Here is a 13661-nt window from a genome sequence, read left to right as displayed (position 1 = left end):
TTACCACTGGGTGGTGAGTCTGAGTTCTTTTATTAACCTTTTGGTTGTTTCTTTATTGCCTGCTTGCTGACTTCTAGTTATATTCAGAGTCACTTGTTGAAGTGTGAAGGATAAAAGTTATAGGAATGGCAAAAGCAGCGCTGGTGGCTTTTTGGGGAGAAAAGGGAGGGTGAACTCGTGAAGAACCAAGACGCGAGAGCAGGATTTCAGTGAACTACAGACACCCCAGTGTTTATTAACTCCAGACCAGTGGCACAGGCACTCTGCTTGCTGCAGGCACGGGATCTCTCCCCACACTCTAAGCCTGCTCCTTGAGCCTCTTGAGCAGCTCCCGCAGCTGCTCGATCTGGGCGGAGACGCTGCTCTTGGCGGTGCCGCCCGCGGCCGTGTACTGCTCCACGCTGCTCAGCACGCTGAACACCTGCGCCACGTCGCTGCCAAACAGGGGGCTGGGGGCACAGCGGGGGCTCTCAGGGGCTGCTCCCCGTGCCCAGAGCCCGGGGAGAGGCTCAGGGAGTGAGCATGGAGCCTTTGCCCCAGGGGAAACGCTCCTGAGCTTCTGCTGGCTCCATGGGGACACCGAGGAGCTTCAGAGCCAAACCCCTCTGGGGGCTTCCTGCTCAGGGCAGAGGTGTCTCCCAGCCCTTCCCAAGAGCTCCTGCCCATGCCCATTCCACTCTGCTGGAATTGTCCCTCCCCAGTGTTTCAGCCCCAGCAGGAGCAGCTGGGATATTCAGGGATATTCTGTCACCTCAGAAATGCTGAGGTGCTGCCCTGCCCAGGCACTTTGGGGAAGGCAGATCAGGGAGGCTGAGCCCTGCCTGTGCAGGGAAATGAAATAACAGAGGTACAAACCTGATGCTCTTCAGGTCCTCCAGGCTGAGGTTGTTGATGGTGAGGCCTTTGGTCTCGGCGAGGTGGACGGCCTTGCCAGCAGCAATGTGGGCTTGTCTGAAGGGCATCTGCAAGGGGAAGCAGAGGTGGCACTCAGTGACCAGGCAGCTGGGCTGCTTTTCCGTGAGGAAAATGCATGTGCTGCTTTCTCAGCTGGCCTGTTTTCCCTTAGGGCAATGCAAGCTGAATCTGGCAGTGCTGGCGTGGAAGAGGGGAGGATTTAGGAATAAATTATGATCAAGTAATTTGGGTGTAAATTCCTATGAAGTCCCCCAGGTAGCACTGCTTGAGATGCATGTAAAGGATGTGTTTTCAGCTCTCATGGCTGTTGACTGCTCATCACCCTGGGGTCTCATCCCAGCTCCTCACTGAGCAGTTCTGCATCCACAGAAATCCCAGCTCCAGCTCTCCCTCTGGCACTTACTCCTTTGTGAACCAAGTAGAGAGCCAGGTCAGATGACAGGATCTCAGGGCTCAGTGCCTTCTCCATGTTCTCCTTGTTGATCTGCAGAAAGGAGGGGCAGAGGGGGATGTTATCTACCATCAGCTCCTCCTGGGGCACATGAGCTCTTAGAGGGACCAAAATGAGCAGTGTGGGTGAGGCACTGAAGAATTTTCATTTTAGGATCAGTCTGGAGCCCCGTCCCCTGTGTTACTCACAGAATGTGCTCCATGTTCAATACTTAAAAGATGAATCCTTACCTGGAGGGTGGAAATCACTCCAGTGGCAACCTGGAGCACAGCATTCAGGGTGTCCACGACATCAAAGACAGCCTCCTTGTCCTCCTGTGGTGGAACAGTGATGGAAATGGCTCTGAGCCAGCCTGAGTGCAGCACAGCAGAGCAGGGATGTGATCCCAGAGGCTCCTGCCATGGTACTCAGGGGGTCACCTGCAGCATCCCCTCCTCAGCCCCTTTCCCAGCACACAGAAAGGGAGTGCTGGGACAGCTCAAGGGCAGGGGATGACTGTGTCTGCTCAGAGAGATGTTGTGGAGAGGAACGAGGGCTCTACCTGCAGGTCCTTGTTGTAGGTGCTCGGGAGTCCTTTGAGGACCATCAGAATTGCAGCCAGCTGCAGAGGGAACAGCAGAGGCAGGGGGTGAGCCACAGAGCAAAGCACAGCCCCAGAACCCACAGCTCTTTACAAAGAAAAAGGCAGAGAAAAAGGAGATTGTCCAGCCCCAACAGGAGCAGTTTCCTCTCCCTCCTCCTCCTCCTTTTTGGGGCTCACCCGTCCGAACACTCGCCCGGCTTTGCTGCGGATCAGCTCCAGACTGTCAGGGTTCTTCTTCTGAGGCATCAGGCTGCTGCCAGAGCTGCAGGGAAGGTGTGTGGAGTGCACTGGTGAGCAAAACCCTCTGGCTGAAATCCCTGTTCCTGCCCTCTGAAAGGAACCTCTAAATCCCCTTGTACTCCTCTTTAGGGTGTAGGAAATCAGTGAACAGAGGGTGCTGAGTTTCTCATGTTTCCCACAGCAAAGCCTTTGGTTTTGCACCTTGTCTGGAGCTCCCACACTGTCCCACCTCTCACAGAGAAAGGAAAAGGAGGCTCCCCCTCCAAACCACTACAAAGGTGGTGTCTGCAGGCCAGACTAAGTGATCCCAGGGAGGGAGGGCTGTGGCTGTGCCACCCTACAGACAAGGAGTCTGTTGGGATTGCAAGGAAGGGCCTTGGCAGCATTCCCAGCACAGGAGGAAGTTCTCTCTGCCAGCAGGTCCTGGACAGGAGTTGCTGGTGAATGTAAACTTGGTTAAGTTACCAGAATGATAAATTAGTGTCCATTGCTCAGGAATATTCACTCTGATGGTGCCTTCATGCCAGGCTCTTGGTGCTGGGTCAGCCTCGTGCACAGACAGACCCCAAGCACTGCCTCACCCAGCACAGGGAGCTGAGGAGAATCCCTCACCAGAGACCAAAAACCTACCAGTAGGTATCAGAGAGGGTCAGGAAGCCAAACTCGCTGGTGCTGTAGATGATGAGATCCTCAGCCATCTTGCTGAGGTGGATCATCAGCAGGGTGGCAGCAGAGAGGAATTCCACTGCAGGGAAGGCAGGAAATCAGGAGGGGAAAAGGTGCTTGGACAAGCCAGGGAGCCCTGACTGGGGCTTTACATCCTAGTGATGGATTTCAGTCCCTTATGAAGGAAGGGAACTGGAAAGGTGTCAGGAGCTGCTTCCCCCCATGCTGGGAAGCTTTGGCTGTGCTTACCCACAAAGTCCCTCTCGCTGACGGCATCCATGCTGTTCAGGCTGATGGAGGCAAAGTCCAGCTCTGCAAGGAAGGGGATGGACACAGGAGCTCACACTGGCCCTGGCAGGAGCCTGAATGCACCAGGCTGCCCCAGAGGAGGTGACTGTGAGCCCTGGAGCAGTCCCAGCAACACAAACACGTTTAGTGGGGGTTTTGTTATGATCCCAGACAGGCAGAGTGCAGCAGGGGCTGCTCTTCCTCCCACCTCACTGGCACTGCCTGTCTCTGCATCAAAAATCCTGGAAAATGAAAGGCTCTGGCTCCAGGATGGGGCACTGTGGTGCCAACCCCTCCCTCCCAGCTGGGACAGGCACTCCCATGCCCCTCAGGCCCAGGATGACATTTACCACTGCGCAGCAGCTCCCTGTCGATTTCCAGGGGGTTTCCAGCCAGAGCTCCACTGCCAGGGGAGAGAGAAACAGAAATCAAGCAATCCTCCTTTCATATCCATGCAAAGCTGAGCTCTGGGAAGCAGGGAAGGCACCCCTGAAGTCTTTGCAGAGCAAAGCAAGGCCAAATGATCACACAAACAGTAAATCTTACCTTCCCAAAGGCAAGACATTGATCCTCTTTTTTATCTCTCCCAGGCGCTCAGAATCGCGGGTCAGAGCAACAGCATGGCTGGGGAAGGACAAGGGAGAGAGAGCACGTGAAACAGGGAATGTTCATTATCCTGCCATGCCTGGAGCCCGGGATCCCCCTTCAAACATGAGGTTGGAGTGGAGCCTGGACAGAGCCAGGGGACACAGGGAGTTCCTGTTCCAGTTTGCAGGGCTCCCTCGGGGTTGTCCCCAGCCCTGGCTGTCCCCTCAGCAGAGCAGGGCCCCGAGGGTGGGGAGGGTGGGAGGTGCTCACCTGAGCAAGAACTGGCTCCATCGGATGGGCTGAGCTTTCTGCAGGTGGGTGTAGCCAGGCAGGATCACATCGATTTCTCTGGGAGGGAAGGGACAGAGAGGTGAGCAGCAGGGACAGCAGGGACAGGGCCACACCAGGGCTCCTGGCAAGGTCACAAACTGAGCATCTTTAGCCTGTGCTGGTCCATCTCCTGTCAGCCTTCAAACCAAGCACACTGGGTTTAGCTATTCCAGAGCAGTGACTCTGCCTTGGGCCTCCTGGAAAGTTGCCTGGAGCAGCAACCCCTCAGGGCAGGCAAGGATTCTCCAGCCCACCCCAGCTCTGCAGTGTGAGGAGCAGAGCCAGACAGGGAGGTAACACAGCTGAGCTTTTTCTCCTACAGGAAAACCTGAAACATTTTTTCCACTCCTTCAGATGGGTTTGGTGCCTTCCAGAATCTTGTGTGGACCTCCCACCTCAACTCCTTTGCCAGGCATGAAGGAAAGTTTCTCTGAGGGATGAGGAAAGTTTCTGTGAGGTGAACTCTAGAGAAAAAGGGGCTGCTGTGTCCCCTGGGCTACCCCAACCTGCCTGGCTGTAACTCCCTGCACAGGAGACCCTGCTGCTGCCCAGTGGGGTCAGACAAAGGAGAAACCAAAGAATCTGCTGCCCCAAAAAGGCCAAAGTAATGGAAAACAGGGACTGAGGGAAAGGACTCACATGGCAGCACGTTCCACCAGGGTCTTAATGAGCTGCAGGAGGTGCGTGGAGATGATGGAGAGGGAATTCTTCATGAACAGCTTCAGGTCAGTCACAACCTGTGGGGGATTGGCCACAAAGAATGTCACATATGCAGTGACAGCAAGGCAAACCCCTCCTTGTCCTGTGTGATGGGGATGTGTATCTTCTCCTCATCATTTGGTTGTATTTCTGTGGTCATGTCAGCATTTCTTGGTCTCCTGAAATGAGGTAGAGGAGGAATACAGAGGGAGAAACAAAAATATTCTGTCCATACCTGATCATTCCTGCTTCTGCCAGTGTGCAACTTCCCAGCTACATCTCCAATCAGCTCCTGAGGACAAGAGCAGGATTTCTGTCAGCATCTCTGTGTTCTAAACAGGACAATCCACAGGAGCACATCTCCCTGCCTGGAAGGGACTCAGCTCCAGGATCCTGTGAGTAACCCTGGGATGTGTTCTGGGGAAGGGCAGCTTTGGGTTCTGGGCTTGTACAGCCCCAAAAGGGGGCTTGGAGACCCTTGGCTGTGCCCCAGGGTGTTCAGTGCCAGCAGCTCTAAAGGGATTCCCCAGAGGGACAGAGGGACAAGGCCTGAATGTGAGGCAGAGGATCAGGAAGAGGAGGCTGGAGGAGCCAAACCTTCAGCCTGCGCTCGTTGGCAGTGTGGATGTCCTCATCAGTCTGGATCACACCAAAGACTCCCTTGGACCATTCCTCAGAGATCTGCAAGCAGCACAAACATCACAGTTACCCTGCTGTGCCTGGGGCTGTGAGTGTCCCCAGCAAATCCCAGCTCCTGGCATTCCCAGAAGTCTCATGCAAACTCTGGCATTCAGGCTGCTCACTGCATCCTGATATTCCATACTATTGGTGGGATTCACCTCTCTATCCATGATAACCCTGCAGTGTTATGGAGGATTTAAGCATTGCAAGGAAAAATTGTGGTTAAATATCAGTGATTTCTTTAGCATCATCCACAAAACCTTTCCTATAAAGCATTGTACAGACTCACCATTGTCCAAGGTGGGTGAGCAACAACAATGGATATTTTATAAAAGCACTTCTCTCCTGCCTCCTCTTTCCCCCTACACCTGCTATGCATTGCCTCCTGCCAAGCTGGGCAGCCAGACTCAAAATTCCACGTGCCAGCAGGAAAAGGATGTTCCTAGCTCCCACTGAAATGATTCCTAGTGACTGCTCAGTCTGAAGAGGACACGAGGACATTTAAAGGCACTCTTTAAAACAGCAAGATGCTGTCAGGCAAGGAAAGATTCATTCCAGCACATACAAGAAGTTGTGAAGGGAAGAAATACCTTTTCCAGGCCACTCAGGATCTTCTCCAGCTCAGTTTTGGACAGGATTCCAGCCTTCTCCAAGGCTTTGGCATAAGCCATGCTCCCCTGGATGTCCACCTCAGACAGTCTCTGATCAACAGTAATGGAAGCGCTGAGCATCTCCATGATGGGATCTGTGCTCCCCACAAACCTTCCTGCCATCATTTTGTCCCCCTGCAAGAAATGAAGGGAAGAGACACAGATTTATGGATATATCCCCTAAAAATCAATTCATGTCATTCTTGTCAGGGTAAAACTGAGGAGCACCTCAGGGATGGTTTTATTCAGTCTATACCCTGGACTTAGAGCATGTCACTGTCACTAGAATTTAGCCCTTGAGGTTACAGGTCTGGCTTGGGGGGGGATCCTCCAAGATATTTGACTTCTGCAGGACTCTCTGAAAATAAACATCAGGGCATGTGGTGCAAGACCAGCATGGAACTCTATTTTAAGGCAGCTGCTGATCTCTGACCCTTTGATGGACTCCAACAAAAAAAAAAAAAAAAAAAAAAAGAAAAAGAAAAAGAAAAAAAAAAGAGGTAAAGGAGTCAGGGATAAAGTGAAAAAATCGAAACAATCCCACTCTTTTAGGGAGACTGGAAGAAAATATTCAGCTGACAAGGAGCTGTGGGCCAGCACAAGCCACACGCTCTAAGCCACTCCTGTAACTACAAAGTTACTACAAAACTACAAAAATCAGGATAAAGGAGCAGGTTGCAGAAAGGGAGGCCTGGGTGTCTTTCGGTGTTACAAATGTTCGAATGAGATGCAAAGGGAAGAGAAAGCCCCAGAGCAGCCCCAGAAGGGCTCGGCGGGTGCGCGGCGCCGGGCGGGCGGCGGAGCTACCATGGACAGCGGGCAGGGACCGGCAGCGGCGGCTCCTTTCCCCAGGGACTGGCGCAGGGAAGGGCAGGAGGGAGCCTGAGGGGCAGGATGAGGGCTCGGGGTGCCGGAGCTCTGAATTTGTCCGCAGGAGCTGCCGCGGGGGGGAAATGGGGGAAAAAAACCCCAAAGTTTGGCATCTCCTCGGTGGACCCGCCGTGATGGGCAGAGGGGACAGGGAGTGAATGGTGCTGCTGGAGGGAAGGGCTGGGGTGGGAAGAGGTGTCCAGGTACATCTTCACTGCCGGGATCAGAGCTGGGACTGTGGATTATTGCAGCAAAGACGTTCGCTGTGCCCTTTTCCACGGAAAACCACTCACAGAATCATGAAGGTTGGAAAAGACCTCCAAGATCAGTGAGTCCAACGCTGCCAGGACCACCCTAACCCACATCCCTCAGAACCACACCAGGGATGCTGATCCCACCCGTTCCAAAGGGAGCAGAGAAGGACCCGCAGCAAAGCCAAGCTCCCCCTCACCTCGGCTGCCATTTCGGACGACGTTTTGCTCGTTTGTGCAGCGATGCTGGCACTTGGTGCAACCTGCGGGACAGCGCGGAGATGCTCAGCTGCCGCCGTGCCCCTCCCGGTTCCCCGGACACCCCTCCCGGTGCGCTTCCCGTTCCCCGGGCATCACTCCCGGTGCGCTCCCGGTTCCCTGAGCATCACTCTCGGTGCGCTCCCGGTTCCCCGGGCATCACTCCCGGTGCGCTCCCGGTGTGCTCCCAATTTCCCGGGCACCGCTCCCGGTGCACTCCCAATTTCTCGGGCATCGTTCCAGGTGCGCTCCCAAGCCCCCGGGCATCTCTCCCGGTGCGCTCCCAATTCCCCGGGCACCGCTCCAGGTGCGCTCCCGGATCCCCGGGCATCACTCCCTGCCCCGCTCCCGGTGCTTTCCCGGTTCCCCGGGGCACGGCTCCCGGCACGGCTCCCTGCCCCGCTCCCGGTTTCCCGGGCATCACTCCCTGCCCAGCTCCCGGTTCCCCGGGCACGGCTCCCTGCCCCGCTCCCGGTTCCCCGGGCATCACTCCCTGCCCCGCTCCCGGTTTCCCGGGCATCACTCCCTGCCCAGCTCCCGGTTCCCCGGGCACGGCTCCCTGCCCCACTCCCGGTTCCCCGGGCATCTCTCCCGTTGCCCTCCCAGTTTCTGGGCACCGCTCCCTGCCCCGCTCCCGGTTCCCCGGGCACGGCTCCCTGCCCAGCTCCCGGTGCGCTCCCGGTTCCCCGGGCACCGCTCACCTGCTCCGCACGCAGCCCCGGCCGCTCTGTGGCTCGCTGCTCCCCGGCCCCGCTGCCCCGCTTTTACAGCCCTCGGCTCGGGGCTGGCGGCTCGGCCCGCCCCGCCGGGGCGGGGTGTGCCCGGGGCCGGCCCCGCTCGGGTCCCCCCCGTGTCCCCCGTGTCCCTTCCCACCCCTGCGCTGCTCGGGCACTGGGGGTGCTTTGGACAGGGAGGCTTGGGAGGGATGCTCGAGTGGTGCTTCTCACCTGGTGTAGCTCCAGGAACATCCTTGGAATGCTTTTCTGGCAGCATCCATCTCTCTGTGTCACACCCCTCTAACGAGCAATCTTTAATATGAACAGAACTGATCCGGTGTTCTGTGCCCATGGACACCCAGCAAACACACAAAACAAACGGGAGCCTCTTGTTTCCCATCTCTGCATGGATTAAAGTGTTCACCCCACCTGGAAAGATGCTGCAGCCCCAGATTTGGGGCTGCCCTGCTGTCCCCAGGTTGTGGGGTCACCTGAGAGCCTCAGGCAGTGGCTGTGGGGCTTGGAGTTCTACTTGTGGCAATAACCTCTGTCTTAAACTCATCACACCCTCAATGTCATGGAAAGAGGTGACTGGTGGAAAGCACAAGGGACCTTTCAGAGCAGCAAAGCTGGGGCTCAGCACGAATTTCTCATTAACTCCTCAGAGAGAGCATTTTCTGCAGCCCCTCCACGGAAAGCTCAATATCTGCTGCTTTCTCCAAGTCAGCTCCTGCAGTGCAATATTTTTCCATGTATGTTGTCCAAACCTCTCACAGAGCTCAGGAAACATATTCCAGCTTTCTCATCCACGTTTTTTGTTGTATTTTCCTCCCTTAAACTGACCCTCTTCTTTTTCTACTGTTCTCTCAGTTCTACACCTTATCCCCTTTTCCTTTTTCCACCGGGAAACTGAAACAGTTCCCAATTCTTTTGCAGTCCTGTTTCCTCTTGTGAAATCCCTCATTTTTACCACCTTTCTTGTCTTCCCCACCTTTTCAAAGTGTCCTTGTCCTCACTCTGGGCTTTGTCAGGAGATTGCCAATGTGTTGTGAAAACATTAAGCACTGGGTTTGTAACTAGAGTGAGTGGGTGTAAATAAGACTTTTAGCCAGCCTGTGTCTGATATTACATGTGACAGGGGATGTTCCATCCACATGGGATCTGTGAGCAATGCCACTGTGGATTTAGCAAACTTCCCAGGGATTAGTTGGCTTGGAGTGCTCTGCTCAGCTCCTGCCCCAGTGTGTATCTAGGAAATGATGAGTTCTCTCTTTATTTTTAGCTCAAACAGGCAATAATTATGTTTTCTCTATAATAATCAATGTAGGATGTAGATGAATATTTTTATCATGAGAGTGGAAGTAAACCAAAATACAAGCAGATTTCCTCAACTTAAAAATGAACATTGAAGAAATAGGATTTCTTAAAGATCTTGGAGCTGGAGAGTTGAACTTTTTTGAGGGGAAAAATGCAAAATATACTTTCTAATGTGAACTGAAGTGCATTCTCATTACTGTCTTCTCCATTTGTTCTGGTTTGGATGTCTCTCCACTTCCCATCATTGCCTCTCAGTGATTTATTTGAACCAGAAAGATTCATTTCAAAATCCTCATCCCACTGTTAATACTGGGGAAGTTCTGAAGGAAAAGTCTCCCAATTTTTCCTTTCTGGCACAGGGATGGCAAATTATTCCCACATCAATATTCCCAATATTTTCCCTTTTCGAGGTGAAAATAAGTACTGGAGAGTAAATTGCCAATTCTGCAGCACAGAGAAGTTTAATTAAATACATTTGAATGTTCTCAAAGATCTGAACTTTATTTGTACTTCTGCAATCAATCAGTCTTTCTCTACTATTTTTTGCTGGAAGAGTGCAATGCAGCTCCAAAGGAGCTTTAGTTGCTCTGGAACTCCAATTTTCACAACAGAAATGTGAAGGAAAAGTTCAGATATTCTCAAAGATCTGAACTTTATTTGTACTTCTTTAATCAATCAGTCTCTCTCTACTATTTCACTTTTTTGCTGGAGGAGTGCAATGCTGAGGGAGTGCAGCTCCAGAGGAGCCTTGGTGGCTCTGGAACTCCAATTTTCACAACAGGACAGCGAAGGAAAAGGATGGCAGAAACAGCTACAGTTGCACCTTCTTTTAAAAACATCCTTTTTTTAGCTGTCTTTTTGCTTTGGAGAAAGAAAACAGCTCCACGGGCTGAACGTGCACCGTCAGCTCGGCTGACACGGAGCCCTGCTGACATATTTTTGTTCAAAAAACTTCCAACTTTGTTTTTAACTAATTTTTAAATGTAAAAGACCAAAAAAAAAGGGAAAAAAAAATAGCCACCATAGGGTGCTGAGGGAAATGCTGAACACAGTAAACATCTTTCATGACAAAGAACACAAATACCCTGCAGATCTGCTGTCAATAGCAAGTCCTGGGCCCCCCTGCTTTCAATAGTTAACAGAGGCCCCTCTCTCCCCAAGCCTTGCTGGCAACAATCACAATGTTAAAATGTTGACATGCTAAGCACATTTGGAAAAACCCATGTCTGCATTCCCTATGGATGGTGTAGCATCGCTGTCTACCACCTAAAGAGCAGCAATTAGAGCCAAAGTGACCTTCTCACCTCAGCCCCTGGCTTCTCTCTTGATATTCCTCTTTCAGCGGAGATGGAGCTGAGCCATGCTTGTCTTTACAGCCTGCCAGGTTTCCTGTCTCCACTGGGAAACGTTTAGGAAATCTCCATTGGGGGGAAAAAAGCTGTTGGAAAAAAGGAGGTGTTTGTGTGGTGCTCCTTCATCCCCAGCGGAGTCTTCGTCGTGGGTTGCAAAAAGCGGCGCTGGTTGGGAAAACGTGTCAGGGAAATGAAAATTTGGGGGAAAAGTGGAAAAAAAAAGTGTCAGGAAAGTGAAAATTTGGGGGAAAAGTGGAAAAAACGTGTCAGGAAAGTGAAATTTTTCAGAAAGGATAGAAAGAATGTGTCAGGAAGGCGAAATTTTGGGGAAAGTGGAAAAAACGTGTGAGGAAAGTGAAATTTTTGGGAAAGGATAGAAAGAATGTGTCAGGAAGGCGAAATTTTGGGGAAAGTGGAAAAAAACATGTCAGGAAAGTGAAATTTTTGGGAAAGGGTGGAAAAAACGTGTCATGAAAGCAAAATTTTGGGGAATGGGGGGAAAAATGTCTCAGAAGATTGAAATTTTGAGGAAAAAGTGGAAAAAACGTGTCAGGAAACTGAAATTTTTGGGAAAAGGTGGAAAAAAACGTGTCAGGAAAGTGAAATTTTTGGGAAAGGATAGATAATATGTGTCAGGAAGGTGAAATTCTGCAGAGAGGGTGGGAAAAAGTCAGGAAAGTGAAATTTTTGGGAAAGGATAGAAAGAATGTGTCAGGAAGGCGAAATTTTGGGGAAAGTGGAAAAAAATATGTCAGGAAAGCGAAATTTTGGGGTAAGGGTGGAAAAATGTGTCATGAAAGCGAAATTTTGGGGAAAGGGTGGAAAAACGTGTCAGAAGATTGAAATTTTGAGGAAAAGGTGGAAAAAACATGTCAGGAAACTGAAATTTTTGGGAAAAGGTGGAAAAAACGTGTCAGGAAAGTGAAATTTTTGGGAAAGGATGGAAAGAATGTGTCAGGAAGGCGAAATTTTGGGGAAAGTGGAAAAAACGTGTCAGGAAAGTGAAATTTTTGGGAAAGGATAGATAATATGTGTCAGGAAGGTGAAATTCTGCAGAGAGGGTGGGAAAAAGTCAGGAAAGTGAAATTTTTGGGAAAGGATAGAAAGAATGTGTCAGGAAGGCGAAATTTTGGGGAAAATGGAAAAAAATATGTCAGGAAAGTGAAATTTTTGGGGAAAGGGTGGAAAAACGTGTCAGGAAATTGAAATTTTGAGGAAAAAGTGGAAAAAATGTGTCAGGAAACTGAATTTTTTTGGGAAAAGGTGGAAAGAATGTGTCAGGAAAGCAAAATTTTGGTGACGGTAGAAAAAATGAGTCAGGAAAATGAATTTTTGGGGAAGGGGTGGAAAAAATATGTCAGGAGAGTGAAATTTTGGTGAAATGGTAGAAATAAATATAATAATTTGCTGCTGGGGGAGAGATATAAAGAGATGTAAAGGATTAGGATTATTGTGCTGAAGGTCCTGAACCCTTGGCTGAAGAGAGTGGTGAGAGGCAGACAAGGATTGGCAGATTTCTGGAATGAAACCCTGAAATATGATTGTCTGGAAATGCACTATTTTCACATGAAACCTGCCATCCTTTCCCTTCTTTGAGGCAGCTGCACGTGGAGGGTTTGGGACGTGGCAGAGCAGGCACAGAGCTTTAGCTGTGCCACTTTTGGCCAATTTACAAGGCCAGTTAATCCTGACACGAAAAAGGGCAGCATCCATCACATCCTGTGCTCTGAGTCACACCAGCAGCTCTCAGACCTCTCTCCTGGCTCTTTTTAATTCCACAGGACGCCACAATAAATTATTCTGAGGTGTAAATAAATTTCTATCTGTCTGTGATGGGTGCACATGCCCACCAAAACTTTTTTTTTTAGGGGTTTTCAAATTAAAAGGGCTGAAAAGCCTTTGCGGTTGGCTTTTCAATTTTGCCCAGCACTTCCAAATCTGGTGATGGAAGTTTCTGGAAAACTGGGAGCTGCTCCTTGCCCACTGTCCTGGCACTGGAGACTGTTCCTAAAGCAGTTTGCTCATGTTACTCTGAATTGGTTTAGGATTTGCAGCACCCCAAGGAGAAGAAAAGGTTTAATTTTGTCTGGTTTGGTCATGGAGGAAACAGTGGCTGGTGGGCTTTGTGCTGGAATTGCAAGGCAGAGGCTGTGGGCACCAGGCTGACCCATTCAGTTCCCTAAATCCCTAAAAGGATCCTAAATCCCAGCTGCAAGCAAGCAAATATATCTGTATGACACTCCTTAGGGAGTCAGAGGTGCTGTGTCTGCATATAAAATTTTCCCTGAGAGATAATGTCAAAATTAAGGAATTAATATTTCCCTGGCCAGGTAATTTTCCTTGCTGTTTCCATTAGGATTTTCAGCTGTTTGCACCCATTGAAGTTTCACTGGTTTTACTGAGGATGAAAAGAGCTCTTGGAAAATTTAATAGCACAAGGTTTAGATGGGAAAGAGTCACGGTGACAGCTGGGGAAGGCACGGTGCTGATGAATTTGATGTACGGGTGCTTTAAAGGACAACAGGAGTATTACACAACTACCTCAGCCCTGCGGCACTCCGCACGTGGTTAAAGATTTGATTAGAAAGTACTTTCGCGGTACTGTTTTGCCTTTATTACAGTTAATAGCGGCTAATTGCCAATCTGGGTGATTTTCGAGAAAAATTAAACCATTTTCTGTTTGATGTATGCACAAAAGCTGTGGTGAGAGCAAACTATTCATCACCGGCATTGGTGGTTCAGTGGTAGAATTCTCGCCTGCCACGCGGGAGGCCCGGGTTCGATTCCCGGCCAATGCAGTTGATAT

The 13661-nt window shown here is 50.8% G+C and overlaps 1 protein-coding gene and 1 non-coding gene across 2 annotated transcripts; one reads left to right on the top strand and one right to left on the bottom strand.

The window, feature by feature from the left end:
* Positions 1-204: 204 nt before the first annotated feature.
* LOC129129156 (argininosuccinate lyase) lies at positions 205-8274 on the bottom strand. Its single transcript, XM_054646903.2, has 17 exons — positions 8172-8274; positions 7413-7475; positions 6032-6226; positions 5358-5441; positions 4996-5052; positions 4701-4798; positions 4002-4079; positions 3690-3767; positions 3494-3546; positions 3105-3167; positions 2820-2934; positions 2127-2211; positions 1908-1967; positions 1597-1680; positions 1319-1399; positions 856-962; positions 205-449 (listed from the first exon to the last, which is right to left on the bottom strand). The coding sequence occupies exons 2-17, from the start codon at positions 7422-7424 to the stop codon at positions 299-301; spliced, it is 1401 nt and encodes a 466-aa protein (XP_054502878.2). The 5' UTR covers positions 7425-7475; positions 8172-8274; the 3' UTR covers positions 205-298.
* Positions 8275-13582: 5308 nt separating this feature from the next.
* TRNAG-GCC (transfer RNA glycine (anticodon GCC)) lies at positions 13583-13653 on the top strand. Its single transcript has one exon. It is a non-coding gene; the product is annotated as a tRNA-Gly (tRNA).
* The last annotated feature ends 8 nt before the right edge of the window (positions 13654-13661 follow it).

The sequence above is a fragment of the Agelaius phoeniceus genome, chromosome 20, assembly GCF_051311805.1.
Source record: "Agelaius phoeniceus isolate bAgePho1 chromosome 20, bAgePho1.hap1, whole genome shotgun sequence".
In the NCBI taxonomy this organism is placed as follows: domain Eukaryota; kingdom Metazoa; phylum Chordata; class Aves; order Passeriformes; family Icteridae; genus Agelaius; species Agelaius phoeniceus.
This window is presented reverse-complemented; position numbering and strand designations above follow the sequence as displayed.